Below are 25,857 nucleotides of genomic sequence, written 5' to 3'. Positions count from 1 at the left end.
GTTCAGCTTTCGCAACTTCCGGATCGGTTTTGAGCTACCGTTAAAACCGGACTACAGGTCGGACTGGAATATACGTCGACCCACTTACTAACCAATTCTAAAAATGAAAAAAATCTTTTTCAATGGAAAAAGTGCCGAAAGACACCTTTACCTTGAAACAAATGCGACTCGACAGGTTGCACAATGGTGACAGTATTTATTTTCATTTAAATGCTGCTCGTATGTGCACCCGACAGATTTTTTAACATTATTGTGCACCCATCGACCCGCGTGTTTTTTTCTGGCACACGCAAGTACGGTGTCGTAAAGCAAAGCCCTTCCTCTTCATGAATCGGCCTTTGATTTGCGCCCTCGTGAGTCTAGAGGCACACGCGATCTCTACCGCTTTAATGCGGATGCATTCCACAGTCTCAGGCAGCGATCTTGCTCGCAGTGCAACCTTTCCTTTCAATTCTGGATATGCTGCGGTCCGCCCACGAAATGATGTTTTCTTCTGGTTGTTGCAAGTTGTAATATGCAGCTTCTGCCTCCGCCGGTACTGAATGCTCTTTTCGGATAGTCCAAATTCGCGCTGTGCCATCAGGTTCTCGTCAGCGTTTTTCGCGTTTTTCTTGAAGGCAACGGTAAATTGCCATCGGCTTCCGCTTTGCACCTACGGAAACACAAAATGGCGGCACTGCTGCTGATGGCGATGGTGTTGGAGGCTGTTGAGTTCAGCCGCCCATTGTTGCAAGACTTCCATAGTTTCTCCGGCAATGACCGGTATATAAGATGGGGGTCGACTTTTCACTGTGGTTTTTTTGAAAAAAGTTCTACCTATATTCCGGTTTTTACGGTAACTGCTTTACTTGCAGTTTGACGTCGACGAAAAGTGTGTTGGCTGCTGGTGTATGCAAATGCAAGACCTCGCTGAGACCACTTGAACCCAGAAGGCTTTCTGTGGGAAACAGTGCAAGTTCTTAAAACTTGAAGAGGACTTCATCGAGTATTTTCGCACTACTAGGAGCAACAGCTTCGCGACGTCTATGGAAATGATCCGCATGAAGGCAATCGCTATCGCTCAGCACATGAACATTCGGCCTGCGGACATCAAAGACAGTCGAGGGTGGCTTGGGCGTTTCATGAAACGGCACCAACTCTCCATCCGCTGTCGAACGACGTTGTGCCAGAAACTGCCAGCCGAATACGAGGACCAAATAATAAAGTTTCATCACTTTGTTAGCGCACTTCGGAGGGAGCATGAGTACGACCTCTTGTAGATAGGCAATGCTGATCAGACCCCTGCCTGGTTTGATGCCCCTGAAAATTGCGTGGTGGAAGCCAAAAGGGCAAAAAGTGTCTCTGCGCATACTACTGGCGCCGAACGGTGAAGGTTGCATCACCGCTGATGAAAGGAAGCTTCCACCCTACGTTGACTTTAAGAGAAGGGCTCTGCCAAGAGCAAAGTTCCCCCATGGTATTGCAGTCCGGGTGCAAGTTTGTACGGCAATTGCATTGCTTTGTATGCCTTGCTGATGGGGAACTGGAGATACTTTGTTGGGGCGGAGATTTGACTGTGCAGCTTGCATAGAGCATAGTATGTACAGTACTCACGGATTGAAATAGGACATTCGGAGCGCGTGGCCGTCGCTTCATGGAGCGCTGCCCGTAGATGCTCATGGAACCAAGGTGGTGCATTGTGGTATGGCGCGAGGGGGAGAACATCTACAAAGCAGAATTGTTCCTTCCAGTCGCCAACGAGCCGGCCTGTGGTTTACCACATGCCTGCGTGGCACTGCAAGGCTTGCGCTTCGAATGTCCTATTTCAATCCGTGAGTACTGTACTCCTGGCGAAAAGCCAGCAATGGAGCTCATGGTCGCTGAATAGGGCACGCATTATTTTCTTGCTTGTTGGATTTGTTTCGTGTGACCGGGCCGTGCTTGGTGCGGTCGTAGCTGTTGCCCCCAACTGATGCTGTACCCTTTGTGTCTTTCTGGCCACGGCGCAGGCTTTGGCAGTGGCTGGGACTTGATCCTGCCAGCTGGCTGGGCTCGCCCATTCTGGATAGCGCTTGTGTACCGAGGTGCACGCGCGTCCGGCCTGAGGGAGCTGCGGAGCCTTTCGCTCGAGATGGGCCTGCCCTGCTTTCCCTTTGACCACCCGGACACAGCGGCCACCCAACAGTCAGAAGAGCAGGAGCGCCGGGAGCTGATGGCCAAGCACTTGCGGTTAGGGCCTGCCACTGCATCACTTCCCGCTCCCTAAATGGGAAATCAGACGTGATACCATTTTTTCGAAGTCTGCTGGGGACAAGTTTGAGACGGGCTATATTATCCCTGTCACACGAGATGTCTAGATGTCTGGTTAGGAGTGTCACTCAAACTTGGTGCGGATGAACTGCTGCCACGTGGTAGTCTGCAGTGATCAAAGACCTTGATAGCTGTTGTCTTGCTGGACGATTCGGTTCGGTCATTGAGGTTTTTTTTTCTTCAGGCCATTAACACCACTTAAAGTATGTTTTGGTTTCTACGGTAAATATTAGAGTACATTTACTGCTGCACAAATTATTATTCTCCACTCAAAGTGACAGCTCTGCTCTTTGTCAAGTCAATAGAGACTTTCACCATGTTTCTTGTGCTGTGTCTCCATCATTGCTGGCTCTTTGCATATTTAGTGACAGCCGTCTGCTTTTTAGTATCACATCTATGGCTATGGTTGAGACTGTGGTGAAGGCACCATGCAGTAGACTCGTGATAATTCAAAATCGGATAAGTTGCACTTTCTGTTAACTCAAACAAATTTCAAAATTTCAGTTGGCCAGGTATATCTTCAATGCATTTGATACCCGCTTAAGTTGCACGGTGGTTTTGCTTGGTTCAAAATTTTGGTGTTGCTTCAGCGCCCACAGCGTGCGAAGGAGCGACGACCAAAGTCGGACTTGTCAGGTCTGTGGCTCTGCATGAGCTGTAAATTCGGCCTCCAACCAGTTAACTGAAACTCAGTCCAAAGGGGGCCATTGTCGACGTCGATCGGCACCCGAAGTGATCAGAGGAGTGTAGTTTCGTTTTCTGAACTTCGCTACCAGCCTGTGGCGATAGTAAAAGCTCATTAATTCGAACTTCAATTGAATGGGAACAAAATGTTTGAATTACCGGATGGCCCCGAAAAAGCAGTCAAGAACTGCTTGCGTCAGGTTAAATTTCATTGGTGAAAGACTTGGAAATAGTTGCTTGATTTTCAGATCAGAACAGCGTGACATTGCGACTTTTTAACGTTTCCATCAATGCTCTATTGCATGCATACTGTCGGGAGCATTGAAGAAGACTGCTTCAAAATCGCGTCACACCTAGTGTAGGTGGTGCCGTCGTATTTTATGTGAAGTGGCTTCACCACACAGACGGCGAACAGCACGAGACGAATGCACAGTTTTGGTGCAGTAACGGAATTTTGCGAACGCAAGCGAACGAAATGGTGTCGAAGCGGCGGGAAAGAAAAAAGGGGGCGGAAGAAAACAACTGCGACGCCCCAATCAGCGCCCTAAATGGTGCTCAGCTGGGTTGGGTTGGCTGGTAGATGCTGGCTGATAGAGCCACCATTACTGTGGGCTGGTGCAAAGCTCAGAAAAGCGAAACTGTTAACTAAGCGGTCGGGCTGTTCTCGGAGACGGGGCCCATCGCTCTTTGTCATGCTTGCTGTCGTGTGCACATCAGAGGTGCGTGGGCAACTCTGCAGCGTGCAGCTCAGGTTTTGAGTAGGGCTCTTTTGACGATTACATACCTGCACTCAGCCTTGCTTCAGGTGCCCGTTCGAATCAACTGGTGCAAGAGTGTCAGATGCCATAGAGTTACATAGGTGGGGACTGAGCTGTCAGCTTGAGTTTTCCAGATTTCTGAATTAATGGGGGTCGAATTAATGAGCTCTTACTTATTGGCCATGGGCTGCGCATCAGCAAGCAGTTTCAGGCACCGTTTTGGGTGCTGATTGGTGTGTGGCTGGTATTTTTTCTTTCTACAAGGCGTCTTGCCATTTGAGTGGTAATGCATGTCTACCGTAGTATCAGTGACACAGTGGTCAGGAGCTCGTGCTTGTTTTTCCAATTCCTTGTCCAGCCTGCGGGCAAATGAGAATGATTTTCAGTGTTCATCAGAGGTCACATTTGTTAAGCTTGGCCAAAGCAGCTTTGAAGACTTTTTGGACGACAAAAGGCTTGGGTTCATTGCCCAGCACACTCATTGAAGGGACACTAGGGACAAAAACCTAGGCATGCACGAATAGTGTTTTGATCGAAGTGAACAGTAGTTTTCTTCGAATAATATCTGTTTTCTACCACACAAGGCCTTTACATGCAAAAAAGAGAGAATGCATTGAAGCTTTGTCACACCCATTGTAGCTGTGTCGAGCTTCTGCAAAAATGGCCTTAGGAAGTTGGAGGAGCCGACCTGCATGTGGTGCCGACATATTTGTGGGGCCCGAGACATGTATATGTGGGGCCTCCAACTGCTGCTCTGAATTGCGATTGTGTTGTTACGCAGCTGTCGCTTTTAAGCGGTGACTCCATGACACCTGCTGGGCGCATGCACTGTGTGCCCACTGCCACCTCGCGTCAGGCAGGTGTTAGCTCTGTAGTCACTGGATAAGCTTCCAGAGTACCACGATTCTCCTATCCCTGCCACCTCAGCACTGCAATCACATCCATGTTCCGTGTATCCACCTTTGCAATGCCATTATCATAAGTGACAGTTTAAATTTCTGCGCAGTTGGCTCAGCTGTGAGCAGACAGTCAGAATAAGCTGGAAACAATTACCGTATTTACGCGCATAATTTGCGCACATTCTATTCAGTAATTAGGGCTCGAAGAAGGGGGTGCGCAAATTACATGGGGATTTCGCGAGCGCGACTTAAAAAACTCCACAAAGGTCATAACGCGCAATATAGGTATAGTGTATGTTGCTGCGTATACGTCGGCACCCGGACCCGCACCCCATGTTGGCCGCCCCCCGAAAAAAAGTTCACTCGAAATGAAAATCCGCGTACCCTCCCCCCTTGCGGGATGGCATGAAGGTGCATGCATGAAGCTGAATAAGACGCTAAAACAGCGTCATCACTTGCGGCCCAGCCAATTGTTCGGTAGTTCCGGATTCCGTAAGTTTGCTTTCGCAACTTCGTCCGGGATAGCAAGCACGAATCAATCAATTATCACACTACACAATGCTTTAACAGTACCGCACGAGCGTCGGCCAAACTGCTTGTCCGCGCCTTATCATGGCGCTGAGCTGCGAAGCCAGCAAGAACAGCCACGTGCGCACAAGTTTGCCGACGCAACGATTGTTGTCTATGGGCAAACTTGTGCGTACGCGGTTATTCTCGCTGGCTTTGCCGCTCCGCGCCGTGATAAGGCGCTGACAAGCAGTTTGAAACTTGCCGTGTAGTTGTGATATCCCATCGCAAGACCCGACCGAATAACCAAACACAAGCCGTCAGAGCCACCAAGGAAAGTGTAGCCGGCAGTCGAGTCGCATGCATCAGCCAAACAAACAGCGGTGTTGGCTGTTCTATCAGCTGCCGATCCTCCCCGGAAGCGCTGCTGGCTGTTCCGAGTGGCGATGCCGCTGGTGCCGCCGCGATTGTAACAGCGGCCCCTGACACCACCATGAACGCCCAGTGCACAAAAGATTCAAGAAGCCTTCCGAACAAACACGCGGAATAGCTGAATGCTACTGGGTAGAGGCGCAGGGTAGAGCCCGCGTGCATGATGGTGGTCTAGCACAGCGCGGTGCGTAAAATATGCGAGGAAAAGTTTTTTTTTAACCCGGGTGATAAGTTAAGGGTGCGCAAATTATGCGAGGGTACAAATTATGCGCATAAATACGGTATTTTTGCAACTCTGTACGGGAGTCCCTTGTAAATCGGAGTGTTTGCTGTTATGGCAACATTGGGCCGCAGTAACCGTATTTCTTCCAAGCCCGTTGGGATGCGGAATGCAGTTCTCCAAAAACTTATTCAATGACTTTAGTTAGCTCCCCTTCATGCTCGCGTGATTGCACTTTTAGTGAATTTCATGTGGAGAAGAGCACCTGCAGTCAGCTCAGACTCATTGTGCTAAGACAGGGTAGCTGTGCGTCCTCTGATTAGAGAGATTTGGCATGGCGCGATTCGCCTCCACTGGGAGTCTGCACATGCGCAGATTTCCCTGAGCACGCCGCAAGGCACCGTATGCCGGCCAGCTGTTTGCACGCTCGCCCCGTCGATGCCAGTCAGTGTTTGCACGCTGGCCCGGAAATGAATAGCACTATGTTAAATATCTGTTGATGTGTACTGCCGTGCCGGTTACGGCGCCGCAGGTAGCGTGACCGCAGACACCTGGCAAGTACAGATCTCGGTGCACTGTTTCCACCTGCTCATGCCTGTTGCCGCGAGCATGCGCACACCACACCGGCTGCGGCATTTGCTTGAGAGCACAGGCATGCGGCGCACAGTTGGGGCTTTGGTTCTGCATGCACTGCGGTGCCATCCTGTAGGAGGTATGCTGAACTGAAACCACACACAGCAAGAGTTCCAGAAACATTATTCTCTCGAGACGAATACTTCGAGATTTCAAAATGCCAAACATTCGAATTGACTTGGGTACTTTTGCTATTCGACTTAGTATTCGAAATTACCTAATATTCGAAGGTGCCTAAAAACTGAGCTCCGATAAGATGGGAAAAAAAATGGGTGGGTTGTGACGACATCACAAGGTCACGGACCCCTCCATCTGGTGGGCAGTTTGCCATCTGTCGCGGTGGGCAGGTTGTGATGACATCACAATGTGCCTCTCTTGACCATTAAGTGAATTTTGTGACACGCGCCTCCATTTTTGCAGAATGTGGACTTTAACGCTATTGCATTAACGCAGTATTTTTTTTTTGTGCATGGATGTTTGAGTCTAGGCGGCAGAGCTATCCACTTTCAAAGCAGTTGTGGAGGCCACAATTACCTCAACACCATCAGCGTCGAGAGTTTGAATAGAATAGCAGAAAAAAAGTTTCAACTGCAGATGTGTCAGCAGTAAATGTGTTTTTCGCTACCACACGAACATCAACAAAATGCCAAACAATGCTGCTTATTACCTGTGTGCAGCTCACGACATCGAGAAATTTGTCGTAGAGCACCTCTTCTTTATCGAAAAGCTTGTGAACTGCTGCATTGGTTGCTCGCTGTGGCAAAGCTGAGAAGAAATATTTTGTTCATGTTTGTCATCCCAGGTACCCTCCGGACAAGCGGCCATCATTCAAGAAGCTTCGCATCTCTTGCCCCTTTTTCTTCCCATGGACTCAGCTGGTTCGGGAGTGGCGTGCACTGAATCAACACAGCACCAAAGGGGAGCCCCACGACGAGACACCGTTCTATGTTCTCAGGAACCGCAAAGTCCTCAGAAGGCTGGCAGCCTTGTTTGTGGAAGCAAATAAGAAGCAGAAGAAGGGTGCAGCAGCAGCCGAGACGACCACATCCAGAGCGCTGGACGACATCCGTGCCACAGCTCGCGCAGCAAGCCTGGACCTGTCTCAGGCTCTCGTCTGTGTCGAGCTGACCAGCTGTTCGAGGGGCATTCCCAAGCGGTTCGACTCCATCTCTGTGCCGACAGCTGAAGACATGTCTGCCTTGAAGCAGCACAACTCTGGCGGTTTGCCGCAAGCACCCAGCGAACGTCTGCGGAGGTTGCGGAAGAAACCGGAGGACGTCAAAGCCAAGAAGAAGAAAGTGCCAAGGCCAACGGTTGAAGAGTTGTTGGCAAAGCCAGATGTGGACGAGGTTGTCAAGAGCTGTTCGAGGCTTCTGTTGGGGGGCGTAGTGAGCGGGGACTACTGTTTCTCGTCTGCATGTGGCAGGGGACTGGGCTACTGTGCACTCGAGGGACTTGTTCATCTTGTACAGACTTCTTGTTTGGCCGGGGTCAGCCCTTTCGTGCTTTTCAGGCATCAGCACTCGGTTCAGTACAGGTATGCAAGATTGCGCATTCTAGAAGAATGCTAACATCTTTGGCAGGCAGCAGCTTCAGCATGGCTGCGTTTTGTACATAAATGGGTTGTAATGATAGGGCTCACTTATTTTTTATATGTGGATGTTATTTCATTTGCTGCTTTTTCGTGAATGTGCCAACAGCTGTTACTCTGCCACGCGGGTGTGTGGTTCCTGCAAAAACTTGACCGAGTGCATTGCGTATATGTAAATTGCATACAGCGATTCTTTCTACTCATTTTGTACACACTTTCTTACAGTGATGATATTCACCTCCATTGCAAAGGCAATGAATGGTGTACAGCACAAGCTTGCTTTTGTACACAAATATTTGAGTAGTTGACCAATTGTCCTCCTAAAAAGGAGCAAAAGAAAGCATATTATAAAGTTTCCTATTTAATTTTGCATCTTGTCATTTTGCACACTATATGGTCATTTGGCAGTGTGTGCGTCTCCTTAAAGGGCCTCAGAAATGGGCTCTCAATAGAGTTGCAGTATGTCTGGGATGTTCAAGGGCGCCGCTTCATGGATATCCTCCAGCAAGAATTTTTTTGTTTTGTGGAAGGTGAATTATATGGTTTGGTTTATCAAATCAAATCATATTTTATTTTCCAGCAAGTATCTGGATGGTCACCTGGGCTAAAAGCTGTACGAACAGCTTGACGAAGGCCCAGGAAACCATTACATGGCAGCAGCAGACAGAACGAAATAACAATTAATGAACAACACAGTAGTAGTCGTCAATAAATAGAAAAGAAATTATACAGCGTATGCATGAGAGCAACACAGCAGAAATAAGATAACAGAATGTTTATCAATAATGAATGAATGCAAAAAAAAAAAAAGAGTACAGTGATAACAGACATTTTCTCATACGACATAAGAATAAATACAGATTACATTTTCACAAAGTATATTCGCAGTTGTTTTGGCCTAAATCCAGCAGTATCTTTATATTTATTAAGAAAAAAATGGCAGATTGTGAGCCAAGGATTGCAGCTTGTAATCAGTTCGAAACTGTGGTAAGGACCAAGTGTCAGTACAACGAGTGTTAACTGTTGGTGTACGATATTCAAGGGAAGCAAGTTGTGTCAAGAAATTACTCATACCTGTGGAAGAAAAGTATGTTATTTGTAACAAACGAAATTCATATATATTATCTACACGGATCATATTGAATGATGCTATTGTGGGATTAACACGATGTTGGTTCGGTGTTTGCGATAAGACGAACAATTTTCCTCTGCAAAACGAGAAGCTTGTTAATATTTCCTTTAGTTGTTGCTGCCCATACCAGTGTACAGTAGTAAATATGAGAAAGAAATAGAGCGTAATATACTTGTAGTTTAGCGCTTGTGGGAAGAAATGTGCGGCAGCGTGAGATTACGCCAGTAACAGCAGACAGTTTTCTAGAGATATAAACAATATGAGCGTCCCATTTAAGATGGGCAGAAAAATACACACCGAGAACCTTATGCTCGCTGACTATTTCTATATGCTGGTCTTGAAAAACGAATGAATTCACCGGAGGAACTGTTTTATTCTGAGCAACAAAAATAACGGCTTTGGATTTAGTTGGGTTTACTTTGATTTTATTTACTCTAGTCCATGCCGATAGTTTAGTAAGGATATCATTGCATTTTAACTCTAGTGCGCTAATATTACTCCCAGAAAAAAGTAAGGTGCTATCATCAGCATAGATTACGAATTTTACTGTGGTGTCGATATTTACGATATCATTGATAAAAGTATTAAATAAAAGGGGCTCCAATATACTTCCTTGTGGCATGCCACATACTATTGGTAAGAATGATGACCTTTGGTTGTTAATACACACGCACTGGTACCTGTTTTCTAAGTAGGATTTAACTAAAACCAAAGCTGTTTATGATTAGATGGCGGTGTAATGTCCCAAAGCGACTCAAGCTATGAGAGACGCCATAGTGAAGGGCTCCGGAAATTTCGACCACCTGGGGTTCTTTAACGTGCACTGACATCGCACAGCACACGGGCCTCTAGAATTTTCGCCTCCATCGAAATTCGACCGCCGCGGCCGGGATCGAACGCGCATCTTTCGGGCCAGCACCTGAGCGCCATAACCACTCAGCCAGTTATATGCGTCTTCGCGCATTTTCTTCGCCTCTCATCAATTTTTCCACACCAAAACAATACCGCTTCTCCGCCGGCCCTTCCGGTACCTCCGCTAGCTGCAACTGCACAGAGTTGCCACTGTCTCCATAGCTGTGTGATGTCTGAAAGTTGGCGCGGTGAACCAGTGATAATCCCCGTATGATAGGCTTCGCGCGAAAGTCCGGCACTGCGGGTCGCCATGTACGTTGTGTGTATGTTCAAGACATCAGTTTAGAACAAGATCCAAACCCAGCTCCACTGCCCGAAGTGAAGCGCAGCAACTTTGCTGGCCATAGAAGCTTGGCACTTAGTGGTTACCCTGAAGGAATCAAGCGGTTTTTATGTTGCATTTGTAGTGACTTTAAAAGAAACATGCTCTTTGTTGCATTCAAATCCACTTTTGCTTGCCTTTCTCAGTTAATGCGTAGCATCTTGGCAGGTGGGCTTACAAATGTGTATGGCGTGCCGATTTGAGTACCATGGTCCACACCAAACATTACGAAGATGGATGTTATGTCGAAGGTTTTTAAGTTGGTCTTTCAGGTTTTCACCTGGTTGTGTTGTAGCTGCGCACACAAAACTGTAACCTTTACAGATGAGGGTACAACGTCGAATGTTTTACAATTGCGAAGATAAATTGAATGGTGGATTACAGTGCAAATAAAACATATAGATGGGAGAGTGACACGAACAGTCCACCATTCAATATGCACCAACTAATCCACAGTAACCTTTAAGCAGGTGCACCAAATTTTTGGATGCATATTTTTCCTTTGGAGTGATGCTCTGGACAATGGTATGCATGAGTCACACTTACATGAGCTGAATAATTTATATGTAATAGAATTTTTTCTCGTGTCATTTCAGTTTAGGTTTCTAAAGCCAAACGGCAGCTGTGACGTGCAAGATACATTCGAGTCACACAAGGCGTGCAAAATCTGCGAGATATAATGGCTGCTTGTTCATTTTTTTATCATTCTTTCCAACTCTCAAGCAGGCTGGTGCAAGAGCTGATGTGGATTAAAACGAAAATAGCAGCGGCCATACTGCAGTTTTTGCATGCCTTTCATGACATGAATGTGTCTTGTATGTCAGAGCTGTTTGGCTCTTGAAACCAAAACAGCATGACGGGAAGAAAAATTTATAAATTATTTGCCTTCTGTTGGCACCATTCATGTGGCTTTGTGTGTTTTCCAATTTGCTGTGCATCATTCTAAAGAAAAAAAACTAAAATTTGGCATCTACTCCTTCAATGGAAGGTAAAATTGTGTCTGCGTGTGTGCAATCTCTCAATTTCATTCTTGTGCTTACTCACTTTTCTACAAAGTTAAGAACTAACGAAATAAATTTGACCGATGAGGATAGGTTGGCTCCAGTAAGGTTAAAGCATACTATTTTGGATCTGGAGGTAGCCGTTTCAAACAGCTATTCGGGGTGCTTTTGAGACATACGCTGCTATTCCTGAGCAACTTCTCGTGACCAGTTATTGCTACCTGTCACAGTGGATAGGTTGGGATGATGTCACAAGGTCATGTGACCGAGGTGACAGGCAGGTGGGCCACCCGCTTTTTCAGCCTCAACGCCATCGCTGCCGGATTTTCTGCACAATGGGGGCCTCAACGCTATCGTGTTAAAAACGGTGCAGCAGATTTACTTGTCTGCCTCTGTGGCGAAAAAGTCACGGCAAAGCTCTGCTGCATTCCACCCAATCCAGCTCCCCTTACTATGCCTTTATGCACCAATTACAGAATCTCGCTGGCGAGTGAGCTGTAGAACTGCAGCGACTATAGCTACCACGATGACTCTGTAGACTCGGCAAACCCTACCAGACTTGGCTATTGCTTTATAACATCTGCTTAGATGGCTTGTGGCGAATCGTGACAAGTGTAACCACTTGCACCTACCTGGTGGTTATGCTCACAAATGGTTCGAGTGCTTGCAACTATAGCTGCCAGGTGGAGGCAGTGTCTGCACTGCTACCACCTGGTGGCTATAAGTTTCAAGCACTTGGAGAATTTGTGAATGCAACCACTGGATGCAAGTGGCAGGCTGTGTTAAATAAGAAAGAGTTCTTATGTATTGATTCTTTATGCGTGCATGTGGTAGGTGAATGTTTGACACCAAAGCCCCAAGTAATTTGCTTGTGGCGATGAAAACGGCACACTAAGCGTTCGTCCCAACTCATTTATTTTTCCTCTCACCAAGCCTAGCTGGCAAAAACACTAGGAGCAGTGTGCGTTTGACAGCGCATCTACACTTTTTTTCTTTCTCGAAGCATTCATACAAGAGAACAGAGCTTGGAATGAACAAAATGAATGAAAATAAAAATATCGTGCTCAGACAAACAAAAACAGAGGCAGATGTCCTGACGCAAGGAGGAAGCAAGTCTCTCTGCGGGGCTTCGCTGTGCACGTACGGGTCTTCTCTGCTCTGTGCTTTTTTTTTTTGGCTTGACTTGACCTACTATGGCTGCGGTGGGAGTCTGGACTGTAGATAGACGGCGACGTCTTTTGTCTCCTGCACAAAATCATCAGAACAAAGAGATGGTAAGCACATTAAGGTGCAGAGAACATCCAACAAACTCCCAGTATTTTGAAACAAGCACGAGCAGGAAACAAACTGTTGAGCAGACAAGATGAGCTAGTTCTGAGCATCCCATTTCATCTTCCTACGCAATTCAAATTATGGACCACCCACCTTTTATTCTGTAGCGAGCCTTTCAAACAACTCTAGCAAACTCAAATAGGAACTAAGGGTAGACAGCTGGGCTAGTTGGTTTGCATTATTATGGAACATGGTACCAGCACAAGGACGAAGGGAGAAGAAAGGCGTTCGTGTTATCTTTCCTCTCCCTTCGTCCCTGTTTCTTGCGCTGGTGCCATGTTTCAAATAGGAAAACAATTATGTGAATACAAGTAAGCCTTTTTTTTTTTGCAACGACCGCTGGGCAGTATATGGCAAAGTGTACGTATGGTATTGCTAGGACTTATCTGTGTGCTGTGACGTACCAACCATCCTCGTGTCGTACTACTGGTGTGCAAAAATCTTCTAGTGCCTTCAAGCAGCGCGGCTGCCGACTGTGTAACAAATATACCTAGGACAGCATTAAGCTCTGCGCGTTCACTTCCAAGCTTGCGTGAAAGGCGCATGCCAGGGCAGCTGAGTGACTGACCTCTTCGCATGAGGAGTGCCCCATGCCCTTGTACTGCCGGAAGGTGACGTCCCTGGCGAACTTCTTCAGCAGCTCCGAGGTGAGCTGGCCCCAGTGGACGGGCACCAGGTCATCGCTGTCACCATGGCACAGCAGGATGGGCGTCTCGTGGTTACCCACCGCCGCCTGCAAGGATTGTGCAAGGTGCCAACACAGTCAAACTCTCATTCCATGTGCACCGAGGACTTGGTCTGAAAGCCCTTGAACAGGCTTCACAGAGCCTGTGCCCTTTAGCCTGAACCTGGGGTTCTGCGATGCTGGAACCTGCCTGTAGACCAGGCCAGACAACAGACCCCTTATGCATGTTTTATGCTTAGCTCTGTTCCCCACAAAGCGAGGTTTTCCCCAACATACGGCACGACCAGTAACTGAAGCATATGTTAGGGACAGAAAGATCTGGCAGTAGTTGAGCAGGAAGAACTGAGAATTGCGGTCCTTTTGACATGTCCGACAGCTATCTGCTGTTCTTTCCTTAAAAAAAAAAAAATTGCCCTGGCAATGGCAGACATAAAACTATGGTTTCCAATGGGTCTCTATACTAGGCCCCATCATGTTCCCTTTTCCTTTCTTTTCTCGTATTTTTCCATGGCAGTGACAAATGGGTCCCCAAGCAGGCACTGGCCACTTTAGTCTCCCTCGCTTTTCCGACACAGCTGGCTCACATCTGCCGAGCGCTGCTCGCAAAGCAGTGGAAACTGCCTGTCTAGAGACTAGGCGCGTGCACAGCTGTGCATTAACCTGTGCAAGTACACTGAGCAGCCACTGTGGTACGATTAAGAAAGAATAAATAAAGCGGAAAAGGGCAAGCGTGAATGCACCATGGTTTTGCGGATGTAAGTAGAGCTGTTTCAAAGCGAACTCGGCATGCCATTTTCTGGGGCATAAAGCAGAATTTTTCTCCCATAACTTTGCAGGGTCACCCAGGAACACCTGCTTTCCTGGCCGCACTAACAGCTGCAGCGATATCCAATCTGCTGCAGCGCAGCTAGAATAAGGCCAGCTGAAGTGAATCAAGTGCGGAGCGACTGTATGCGTTCTAGTTGGCCTGGTCTAGTCTTTGAATTTCTGTTCATGCAGACAGGTCTGATTAGGAGGAAAGGAGCTTATTTTTTTGTTTATTCAAAAAGCCCCCGAGTGCCCCTTGGTGATGGTCCGAAAGACTAGTATACCCCCAGAGTAACAATACATTTTTCACAATAAGATGGAATATTACGATGCAAGAAAAAAACGAATGTGAACAAAATATGTGTAAGACAGAAAGAAACTAAAATAGAGCATTGGCAGTACATTTCTATCCACACCGAAAGACCTATGCATGTATTTTGGTGTGCTTCATTCAGGGTGCATGGAACATAAATTGATTATGCACCAATAAGCACATGTTTCTGGAGGAATTCGGTTCAGTGGGGAGACACTTCAATGAATTTATTGCAATCAAATTCAATTATACAGTGGCTGCGGCGTACCAATTGCAAGTTAGATGATGCACTAAGCAATTTCGCCACTAATGAACCACAAGTCCTCCAGATCATTACTGTTCAGAAATAAAGACCTGCACACCCAAACATTAGTCCCTTACAGACGTCAACTCTGTCCTGTGATCATCCATTGCAGGTGAAAGAGACTGAAGGTTACTTAACCAAGACTTTAAGGTTTGCCAGCACGAGATGCGATACCATGGTGATTACTCTGGCCAAACACACACTACTATGGCTCTGTGACATGTAACAAGATGAACCTATGTGCAACTGATGCCTCAACATGATAACTAGGCCAGCACCACATGCCATCAAGAAGTTATTGCTGCCATGCCAATCCCTTCATGAGCCAACCTGGTGGCCTGCCTAACATGCACGCCGAAAAGAGCCTGCAAGTGCACAGACCCTAAAAAAAAATTACTTCCGTAATGAATGGCAGTGTAGTGAAACTGTCTGTTATCAGTAATTACAGTATGGTCAGTAGAACTAAATGACTGATGCAGTCACACTTTTCAAAATAAAAGCATAGCCAATGCTATGAGTCCTCTTTGCCGGTTACTAAAGCAAGAGATGAAAAGCCATTGATAGAAAATCCCGCACATGAAGATGCTGGAGTAGTTCGATCTCTAGGCATGTGCAGATGCTTTGTTTCAATAACTTTATTGAAAACTACACATTAATGACCGATTAACACAGTGGTAGGAAATCGACTTGAAAGTATACTCTATGTGAAATGGGATCACTCAACAAGCAGCGTGATGCCTGTGGGCATTTGCAACACTCTGTAAACCAGAGGACGCCTAGCAGCCTGTCATGTGACTGGCAGATGTGTTTATCAAGGCATCCAATAATATCACAGAATTGCACGTAAGCTTTGTGATCAACAACAATTTCATGCTGCTACTGCCTTAAAATGGAGACTATGCAACCGTGCCAAAGTTCGTGCAGTTTCTTCCCTGCTCTACCCTATTCCAACTGCCCACCAGCTACTTGCCACTCACAGAGGCGCTACAGAAGCAATTCCCGTATTCGTTCGAATGGAACAAGAGTTATTTTTTTACCGACAATAGGAGTCCAAATTCACCTCTGGGGATACAACAGAATATTATGCAGAGGCAGACTATACCGTGTTTACTTGCGTATTGGCTGATGTGCCATACTGGTCGACCCCAAACTTCGGCAAACAACAACAAAATAATTTAAATTGGAATGCCATACTGGTTGACCAACGGAAGCTACAAGCCACAAACATTAAACTAAGGCTGCCATACAGAGCATTACACATAGAAGAAATGGTGGTGCAGTGAAAATCTCGCCACCAGAGTCGGCGTACTTGTGCACAGAGTGCCAATTCGATGCTTCTGTACGAAGAAGGTGTGATAAAATGTGTGAGATGCAAAGGCCTTTTTTCCTTTCTAAATAAGTTCGTCAGACACCCTCAACGTCCGCTGCGCCGCCAATATTGATCAGCAGTCATCTGCTTTGGGTGCACGAAAAGCTCGGCGTTGCTAGTGCGCATGAATTGGTGCACTCGCTGCATTTCTCGGTAACGGTATTTGAAGCATTCTTTGGTTACATCGAATTTGTGCACTGTCGTACAAATTTTTAGCAGCTCCATCCATAAGGCAGCAGTTCATTTAAATGCTGCTGAGAACAATCACCAATGTTTGTTTGGCATGACTCGCCGCATGGCAGGATGACTGGGAGAAGTTTCATCTTTATGATGTAGCCCGTAGCTTCCAAAGCACACAGTCGACGTGGAGGCAACGCGGTCAGACTCCTGTGCTTATTTTCAAAGCGGCTCTCTGGATAAAGAAGCGGGTGTGTGAAACCTTCAAGTCATGACGGTGGTAGCATATTCCGTACTTTGTTAAAACTCAAAGGCGGCCTTGCCTTTCTCTGGAGGCGAGGCCAGAAAAGCCACCTTTAGAAGTACTAATGTTGTTCATAAATTTCTACACAATTTTCGGTACTATACTGCGGCCCCTTTTTTTGCGTTACATTCGTGCACCTTTATGTTGCTTTTCCTGTTTGCATCCGTGAAAGCGACCATCGCACTACGATTGTGGTTACGCTACATTCGGGTGTTTCAAGGCCCACTGTTCGCTCGGGCCTCAATTTTTGGAGGAGGGACGGCTCCTCACCATCGTCTCCTTCTGGCCATCTTTCTCAGACCCCGACGGGGAGGGTGGTTCGGAGGAGGAAGAAGCGGAAGGGGCGACTTCCATATTCTCTTCCTCTCCGTGCACGCGTTCAGCTGGACCGGGCGGCTCCGAGTCCTCTGCCGGCGCACCCTTTTTGGGTGCTGCCGCTTTGCGCGGTATGAATTGACGTCCCCTCGTTCGGCTGTGGCCAGGACGATCTAGGTCGGTTAAGTTAACCTCTGACCCCATCGACGACTGATGTGGTGGTGACCTGGCCCTGCGCGGCACGACCTCAGCCAAGAGTGGCGCGCCTTTCTGCATAGATGAGAGGCGGTGTTGTGCCTTTTGAATCAATGTTTCTCTCTAAACTCAAGTAGCCCAAGATTTGGCTCTACTTTGTGGAAAATTTCCCGAGATTTGTGGCAGCAACATGAGTGTGCCTTTGCTAACTGTGCATAATTTCAATTGCCTGAGGCTTACCAATGTACGCCAACATCGCATAACGCATGGGCGTCGTTCGCATTTCACGCCTCGTTGAAATGTGACATGTGGCTGCTAGTCTACCATGCGGCTCCATTTACAAGATGGATTTCACCTTGAGGGGGTGAACCAACAGGTCTCTTGGTTCCCGACTGACTTAAAAAAAAATTAAAAAATAATTTTGCATATATTTACCTATGTGGGTTTTATTGTTTTAGAGTCGACTGACTTAAAAAAAAATTAAAAAATAATTTTACCTATCTCTTCTTTCACTCCCTCCTTTATCCCTTCCCTTACGGCGCGGTTCAGGTGTCCAACGATATATGAGACAGATACTGCGCCATTTCCTTTCCACCAAAAACCAATTATTATTATTATTATTATTATTATATTTACCTACAATCCACAAATGCACTGTGCCAAATGTTACACACTAACATGATTAAAATTAACGAGGCCATTAGCAATGGGAGAATGCATGTATTACCGCCTGCTCAGCTGGTAGGTTCGATATCTTCACGAAGTATTCTCCAAGCGTTCAGTCCTAGCAACAGTGGGGAATGCATATAGCACCATGCAACTTTGTGTGAACTGCTTTGACCCGAGATCCCTGCTTTGGTAATGCTTCTGCTGCTATTCCAAAGTCACACCTTTTTGCGCACATGCAGAATCGGGAGCATTCTGCTTTTTTTCCCACAAAACACTGCATGACGACATTCCTATTCCTGTGTGTTCATTTTAGGTGGCAAAACACCACATGAATTTCATTTGAAGCGTATACGGTGGAGCTTATTAGCAAGCAAAATGTTTCAACGGAGTGAATTTAAGTGCGATCCTAAGCGGCGAGAATCGGTGACAAGTGAAACTAGAGGTGTGGGAACACTAGACTTACCACCGGGAACTGTCTGAACAGAGGCAGCCAGCAGCTCAGGCCCAGGATGCCAGCCAGGGGCTTGGGGTAACGCAGGCCCGAGTAGAGCGCCAGGGCCCCACCCATGCTGAAGCCGCCCAGCACAATGCGGTCCGAGGAAATGCCTGCCTTCTCCTCATCGGCTATCAGCCTGTGGACTGGCAATGCCACAGGCAGAGAGAGAGAGCAAAACCACATTTCATGCGCTTCCTTGCAGCGTCTGCTAAACCAGTAATTAAGCAAGACCCCGAATGTCACAAGACATCTGCTGCCAGCAACATCAATTCCTGCTATCACCAGAGCAAGGTCTTTGATCACACTGCCAAAAGAATGCCAAGCATGTAGCTGTAACAGAAATGCAATTTCCTTCTTGAATTCAGTGGCATGTGTCTGCTACTTGTTTTGATCTTCATTGATGTTCACCCTACAATTTTGTGGTTGGCTATCACCCTCACAGACAAAGACTATTTCAGGACTCTTCTCAGGGTAGAAAGTGTGTTGAAGGAGTTTAGACACCCAATTTCGGCGGCAAGTTTTCTTCACTATAACGATGCAGAAGACGCTACCATGCATGAACCAACATGTGGTATTCGCCTACGACCATTAAATAATTCATAATCACATTTTTCTGTCATCCTGTTTCAGTTTTAGTTTCAACACCCAAACGATGACTGTGACATCGTGTGCTTATAGGTCATATGAGGCATGAAAAAACTGCAATAAAATTGTTGCTTCTACATTCGTTGTCATTCTGGCCCTTTGAGGCAGACTGGCTTTAGCATCATCATCATCACCATAAGCCTGACTATACCCACTGCAGGGCAAAGGCCTCTCCAATTAATCCTGTCCTTTGCCAGCTGCGCAATTATATCGCTTTTTTTTTTCATGCCTCACGTGACTTATAAGTCATCATTTAGCTGTTGAAACAGAAACCAAAATAGCGTGAGAAAGAAATTCAATTACAAATTATTTAGCAGTCATGGGAGATTACCATGCGGTAATCCATTTATGATAATGCCTTACACTTCATTGCAAAGGAAAGAACATGCACCCAAAAGTTAGGCGTCTATACGTTTTAAGGGCCACAGTACAGGGTGTATGAGACTTGTTTAGACCACTTTAGGTGCCACTCAACAAGCAAAAAATAAAGTGAATTGGTTTCAGAGTGACTCCTCTCCAGCAAAACCAGCCAAACAGGTGTATATAGGCCCCGGAAATGGCCAGACACCCTGCAGCTGTTGGGCATCACTTCACTGCGCTGCAGCATGCTCCTTGTGTCTGGTGTGCCCTGTACTCAAGAGGTACCCATAACAGCAACCTGGAAGAAGCTTGCTGTGTCATCCTTCAATGACTGTCACTGAATGCTGTTGTCAACCTGAGTTATAATCACACTACATGATCGCGGCTGGTGTAAAGATTCTTTCCGTCATGCCTCCCGCCACTATCAAAATGAAACTGTGCATCAGACTGCAGCTATGCACAGTTGCAAAGAACAACTTAGTTACGAGGTGTAGTAACATAGACGGACAGGGAACACCCAAACTGTGTTCCATGTTTTGACACCAAGACTTTTGAGAAGACACCAAAAGGCATGGTTGATGATTCAAAATCAATACTGAAAGGCTGACCACTGCTGAAGTTCTAACAAGGTCCACCATCGTACTAGACCGTGCTGTACACTGTTTTGTCTCAAGAAACTAACACATGCCTTTCAAGTCTTTTGCACAACTCTGCAATACATTCAGCAAGCACTACAACTTGAAGGTATTTTCCTGCCTTCAGCATCCACTAGTTCAGACTGCTCCCAAGCGTCCGTACCCTTACAAGCAGTCATGATAACCTACTTCCTTCGGCAGCAGATTTGATGCCGCTCTCATCCTCCCGGCCGTTTGGGTCCAGGGAGCAAAGGTCGAACCATGCAGTCATTCTCATGCCTCCATTCAGCGTGACAGGAATGACTGGCCTGCAAAATGGTGGGCCACACAATATTACCTACATTCTTCGTAACAAATGAAAACCAATGCTAACTGCAGTTCTATGCACTACACTCTGACAGCCTGTATTTTGGCGTTGAACATGCAACTAGAAAACTAATGAAGTTCGTCAATACTTGCAAACAATGCTACAACAAGGGCAGAAGAAAACTCTGGCGATACTCACGCTGTGGGGCATATGTACTTGACGTGTGGCTGACGTATTGCCTCGAATACGGATGACCAGCCCAACCTGCATAGTTTGGAAAACAGACACGCATTAGTGCACTCACTAAAACGCTCTAAAGATGTCACTATAGAAGCACATGGGTGCAAAAAAAAAGTATAAATTGGGTTCCAGCATGCTTTTTTATGCAAGAAAAGCACTTTGTCGATTAGGTGAATATAAACAGCAGTGAAGGCAATGCCCCCCTGGGGATAAATTAGGAATGCCTAAACTTTATGATTAGTATTAGGAGATGCCTGTAATGCCTCTTACCCTGTATCTCCCAGGCCATGAAGAAAGATAACCTGAAACAGCACAGAAGTATTGATGTTTGAGCATTAGCATTTACATCACTACTGTTATTGTATTCTGTTTACTTCTGCCTAATTGATCGATCATGAACACCCATTCCATTATGTGTGCCAGGATTGAAATGAGAATGTTTTTGTTTCAGCTCAATGCCCGCGTTTCATGGGCAGTGAAATTTTAACACTGAGAGCTCATAGACCGAAAGTACATCCCACAGCATAGACCCACAGCAGGTACTGGAATGTCCATGCTATGTACTACTTCGATGGAAAGAAACGCGAACAACCCGGCGCCAGCATGCCCCGCTGTTGGAATTTATTTTCATCGCAGTTTTACTAGCATGGTATGAAAAAGACGTTAAGAGTCGTCCTAGAATGTATCATGGGCGAGTCTAGGGTCTTTTTGCTATCACCGAAGTAAAAGTGCGGTGAAAGGAAATTGAAACAGCAGAGCGTGTTGGCGCCAGGTTGTTCAGAGTTTCTTTCCACCGAGGTAGTACGTATCAGAGACATTCAGTCTGATAAGTGTTAAATCATTTTATTACCTTTAACAGAAGTCTGCACTGTTCTAACAGCTCTACACTAGCTGTACACACATTTCTGCAAGGATACGAGTAAACATTAATGCTCTTCTTCTGTACAACTCCAGTTATTTGGCAGACTGACTGACTATCAGGTTGCTTCTACCAAAGGAACTGCTGGTCAGTAATTTTTTCTGCGAGTCTAATAAATAGCTCATTTCCGTCTAATTCAAACAGAAACTTAGTGACATAACAGTCCTGTGTTAAAAGATGAAGTAACGTAGCCTTCAGCTTCCACTTAATGTCTAGGAAGTAATCACAGCCTCAACATGTCAAATAGTTGAGGTCAATCGTAACGAAGCTGCTTTGCTAGGGCCAAGATGCTTGTACCTGCGCGGTTCGCACGCCTATTAGACTCCAGTCTAGAGCAAGCATTCTCTCTGAAACTAAGTACCTGCTTTAACTACTGACTTTCTTCCGCACACTACCACTCAAGCACTCTAGAAAGGCTTGCTCCCCTCCGTACTGAGCACCGATATTCTTCGAGTAGTGCACGCTAATTACTCCGAGTTGTCGGGTGTTTTCAGGCCGAAATAAACACGTAGTGCCAGACACATCGGTTTAGCTTTCCACATCGTGGTTTCCGCAAGCCGACCCCAACTACATATATGGTGACGAGGGCGCGTGCAAAGTGAATTAAGTCAAGCGCGGTCGCCCAACTACAACGGCTGGCCGGCATGGACCTACGCTTCGATGTTTGTGACTACACACTCCCCGCCGCCAACAAATGCGGTCTCATATCGATCTTGGCAGGATGCTATTTTCGACACGCGTTTCCTGTGCTTGAAAGCGCACCACGTAACGCGTGACGTGACATGGTTTCGTGGGCGATCGCTGCATTTCAAACGCGAAAGGCCAATCTTCGACGATCGGCGAAACTGTCCTGCAATGTTTGTTTAGTAGGTTTCAATGAAATTTTAAAGCCGAGGATCGCGCAAACACCGGCTATAATCACACCACTCGGAAACGATTTCCACAAAGCGGCAAACGAAGCGGGCGGGTAACCAGTGACGACACTTGAGGTCGAACTTCCAACTCAAGCGAGCGGCGACGACGGTCAAGCCGTGATGAACCGGTACGGTAAATAATATTGATGTAGTGTCTTCGGCATAAGCCTAACTCACAGTAGCGGTGTGTTTGGCAGTGGCGGCCACGATCACTGGGGACTGCATGGCGGACGCCGTATTCCCTCCCATAAACAGGAGAAGCCTCCGATGGAGAAAGGTAGCACGCGGTCGCTCAAGCCAGGTTCAACGAAGCCGACACACACATGTAGCAGGCACAGAGGCACTGATCCAACCTTGACGAACACAAGCGTTTGCGGGTCGGTAAACTGGAAACGCTGATTGGTTAAAAAAAATGACGTCACGTTTTTAACGTCATGGTCACGTGATTTTTATTGACGTCATGTTTGGTTGAGGACATATTTTCCCTAGATTTTTCTCGGAATTCTCCTCGTTTTTGACAGCGTGCGCGGGATAACAAACCGAATCTTTACCTCCACCCCACCCAGTTCGACCACTTTGCCGAGCGGGGTGCAATTGAAGAACCCTTGTTTAAATGCCCCCGCCATTCACGTTTACCCCCCTCACGACACTTTCCCGAACTCGGATGTTCTGTCGCCTTCTTTATTTTGTGTGTTTGTGTTTGCATGCACAGTGCACGTATCTCTACTTAAGCTAACTGCGCCGCTGATTCCGCATTGACTATTCCTGCCGAAGAGGCTCTAGGGAAGTGCCCGGCCCTGTCTGCGTTTTATTGTTTATTTGTTTACTCGTTTAGGCCACGTATCCGTGAATTCACTGCACACACAGACACACACACACGCACGCACGCACACACACGCACACACACGAAGCGAAAGAGGGAAGCCGGGCTGGGTGCGCACGCGGCTACTGCGACAAGAAAAAAAGAAAAAAAGAGAGAGAGAAGTAAAAGCAGAGAAAAAGGGGAAAGCAAAGAAGAAGCGTGGTGGGGCTTAACAAAAGAAGGGATGCGTCTTCGGTATGCCTCTGTCCGCGTATGTGCGGCCCCGAGCGGCTCCGAAAGATGGCCCGGAAGAGGCGGAACAGGTTGAGACCGCCCAAAGTGGCTCCACATGGTGACACGCGAGAAACCAGATGAGCTTCCCATAGGAGGACCAGGTGGAAAGGCTTGTTGACAGGAATGCAAAAAAAAAAATACAAGAGATATAGCACAGAGAAATTTAAAAAAATAAAAAATATATAAAATATATAATGACAAAAAAAAAGGAAGAAAGAGAAGGGGACATATGGCCCTCGCGGGACCAAAGAATGAGTTGAACGGCAGATGGAAACAAGCCGAAACTGACATGCAACAGGGGTATGACCTCAGACGACTCAGTCAGTGGTGGTACTTTGTCTATTAGGGTTGAAATTTTCTTTTGTTTCTGCCATCAAAAGAGACGATAGGGTGCCATGGTTTTCGTTGATGCCCTTTTGCACTGTGTTAAATTTGAAAATAAAGTATGATTCGCGTTGTTCGCGCTCCCGGGTGTTTTTAAAGCTACTCTGCAATATCGTTACTTTAAGTTTGTCAAACTCGTGGCCTTTTTCGCGGAGGTGTCTCGATAGTGGGAGGCCAGGGCGAGATTGAGTATGTGAGCGGTGGTTATTAAATCTTAATCGGAAGGAATTGTCTGTTTGGCCAATGTACTGCATCTGACATTCGCCACCCTCGAGCATGTAAACAACATTACTGGAATCGCAGTTTAAGTCCTCTCGGATAACATGTTTGAAATCCGAATGGGTACTTTTAGTCAGTGCTGTGGTTTGCATGTGTTTGAAAACTTAGCATCTGCTCTTTCCGCAAGGTGTGCAACCCACCGGCCTCGGTTTATTAACCGTTGAGTGCACAAGGTGATTTTGTAAATTTTTTGGCCTTCTGTATGTTACCCGGGGGACCAATGGAAAAAATTTTGAGAGCGGTGTTGGCGGGGATTCCGCAGGGATGTGATTACGGTTAGTAACTTCCGCCCTTTTAATGGCATCGTCGATGATTGAAGGCGGGTAGCGCTGTTTCTTTAGAATTTCGCCCATGTGTTAAGCATTTGTTTGAAAATCTTCTGCTCGAGAGCAAATGCGTTTGAATCGGATAGCCTGTGAGTACGGAATTGAAGTTTTGCAATGGCGTGGGTGGCAACTGTTGAAATGAAGATACTGTTGCCTGTCTGTGGGTTTTTTATACACGCTAGTGATTAATGCACCCCTGTCAACACGAACAAGCACATCAAGGAAGGTAATGCTATTAGTTTAGTACGCGAGTGTGAAAGAGATATTTGGATGTATGTTGCTGAATGAGGTGATGAACTGAATTAGTTTTTCCTCTGTCTCTGCCCAAATTATGAATATGTCATCAAGAAAACGTTTGTAAAAATCCGGTTTGGTTGGATATGAGGAAAGGAAGTCTGATTCAATTTTGTTCATAAATATGTTGGCGTAATTTGGTGCCATTTTTGTTCCCATAGCCGTACCACTCTTTTGAAGATAATATGAGTTATTGAATTCGAAAGTGTTAAGTTTAAGGACCAAATTTGCAAGCGTTTCGATGGCACTTGGACTGGGAGAGTCTAGGATTCTGTGTTCTTTATAGGCTCCGACCATGGCCTGTATTCCGTCGTCATGGGGGATATTAGTGTAAAGTGACACCACGTCCATGGTAACTAGGAAAGCGCCATGAGGGAAGGTGACATCGGATAATTCTCTCAGGAAGTGGTTAGTATCTCGTATGTAAGATGGATGTTTCGGAGGTATATGTTTGATGAGGGAATCGATGTAATCGGAGATCGGTTCTGTCAGTGTGCCGACACCAGAAACAATAGGTCGCCCCGGATGGTTCTCTTTGTGTATTTTGGATGGATGGATGGATACGGCTGAACCCTTTACATCGGGCGGTGGCTCAAGCCATCTAGCCATGTCTTGTGAAATTTTACTCCTGTCTTCCTTTTAGCCACCAATCAGATAACCTTCGCTTGGTTACTTCTAACCTCTTAAAATCCACTTTCCCTTCACTATCCCTAAACCCCAATGCCTTGGGTAAGTCAGCCCCGCTGCCTTCCACTGTAGGGTGAAGCCCTTTACAGAAAAGTATCAAGTGTTCAGCCGTTTCCTCCTCCTCTCCGCACGCAATGCACAAAGTGTCTATTTCCTGGTACCTGACTCTATACGTCTTAGTCCACAAAACTCCAGTCCTGGCCTCAAACAACAAAGAACTTCCCCTACAATTATCATAGATATTTTCTTTGACAATTTCCTGTTTAAAGGTTCGGTATGTTTCCAGTGCCGATTTCGTCAGCATCCCTGTTTTCCACAAAGCTCTCTCTGTTCCTTTAACGTTTTTCTTAACCGATAATTGCTGATTTGCCCCCTTACTGCTGTCCAGATATTTCTTTGTCAATTTTCTAGTTCGCTTTCTCCAT

General features: G+C 46.4%; 2 protein-coding genes across 2 annotated transcripts in view; one reads left to right on the top strand and one right to left on the bottom strand.

Annotated features, from left to right (window-relative positions):
• Pop1 (POP1 ribonuclease P/MRP subunit) overlaps positions 1-8,299 on the top strand; it is a 29,029-nt gene extending 20,730 nt beyond the window's left edge. The window contains exons 9-10 of the mRNA XM_077640405.1: positions 1,989-2,208; positions 7,225-8,299. Of these exons, the coding sequence (XP_077496531.1) occupies positions 1,989-2,208; positions 7,225-7,993 (989 nt within the window). The 3' untranslated portion in view covers positions 7,994-8,299. The remainder of the gene's footprint in view (positions 1-1,988; positions 2,209-7,224) is intronic.
• Positions 8,300-12,558: 4,259 nt separating this feature from the next.
• Apt1 (Acyl-protein thioesterase 1) lies at positions 12,559-22,754 on the bottom strand. Its single transcript, XM_077640406.1, has 7 exons — positions 22,544-22,754; positions 20,804-20,835; positions 20,492-20,557; positions 20,176-20,294; positions 18,314-18,489; positions 13,281-13,445; positions 12,559-12,625 (listed from the first exon to the last, which is right to left on the bottom strand). Exons 1-7 carry the CDS (start codon positions 22,613-22,615, stop codon positions 12,572-12,574), a joined length of 684 nt encoding a protein of 227 aa, XP_077496532.1. The 5' UTR covers positions 22,616-22,754; the 3' UTR covers positions 12,559-12,571.
• Between the last annotated feature and the right edge of the window lie 3,103 nt (positions 22,755-25,857).

The sequence above is a fragment of the Amblyomma americanum genome, chromosome 10 (genome assembly GCF_052857255.1).
Source record: "Amblyomma americanum isolate KBUSLIRL-KWMA chromosome 10, ASM5285725v1, whole genome shotgun sequence".
Classification (NCBI taxonomy): Eukaryota; Metazoa; Arthropoda; class Arachnida; order Ixodida; family Ixodidae; genus Amblyomma; species Amblyomma americanum.
The sequence above is the reverse complement of the archived record's forward strand: the minus strand, read 5'-3'. Positions and strand labels throughout refer to the sequence as shown.

Excerpts from the sequence above, each read along its gene's own strand:
- Apt1 (XM_077640406.1), bottom strand. The coding sequence starts at position 22,615 with ATGGGAGGGAATACGGCGTCCGCCATGCAGTCCCCAGTGATCGTGGCC. Across the intron at positions 20,295-20,491 it reads AAGTACATATGCCCCACAGC|GCCAGTCATTCCTGTCACGC; the intron begins GTGAGTATCGCC and ends ACCATTTTGCAG. Across the intron at positions 13,446-18,313 it reads TGTTCAGACAGTTCCCGGTG|GCGGCGGTGGGTAACCACGA; the intron begins GTAAGTCTAGTG and ends CAATCCTTGCAG.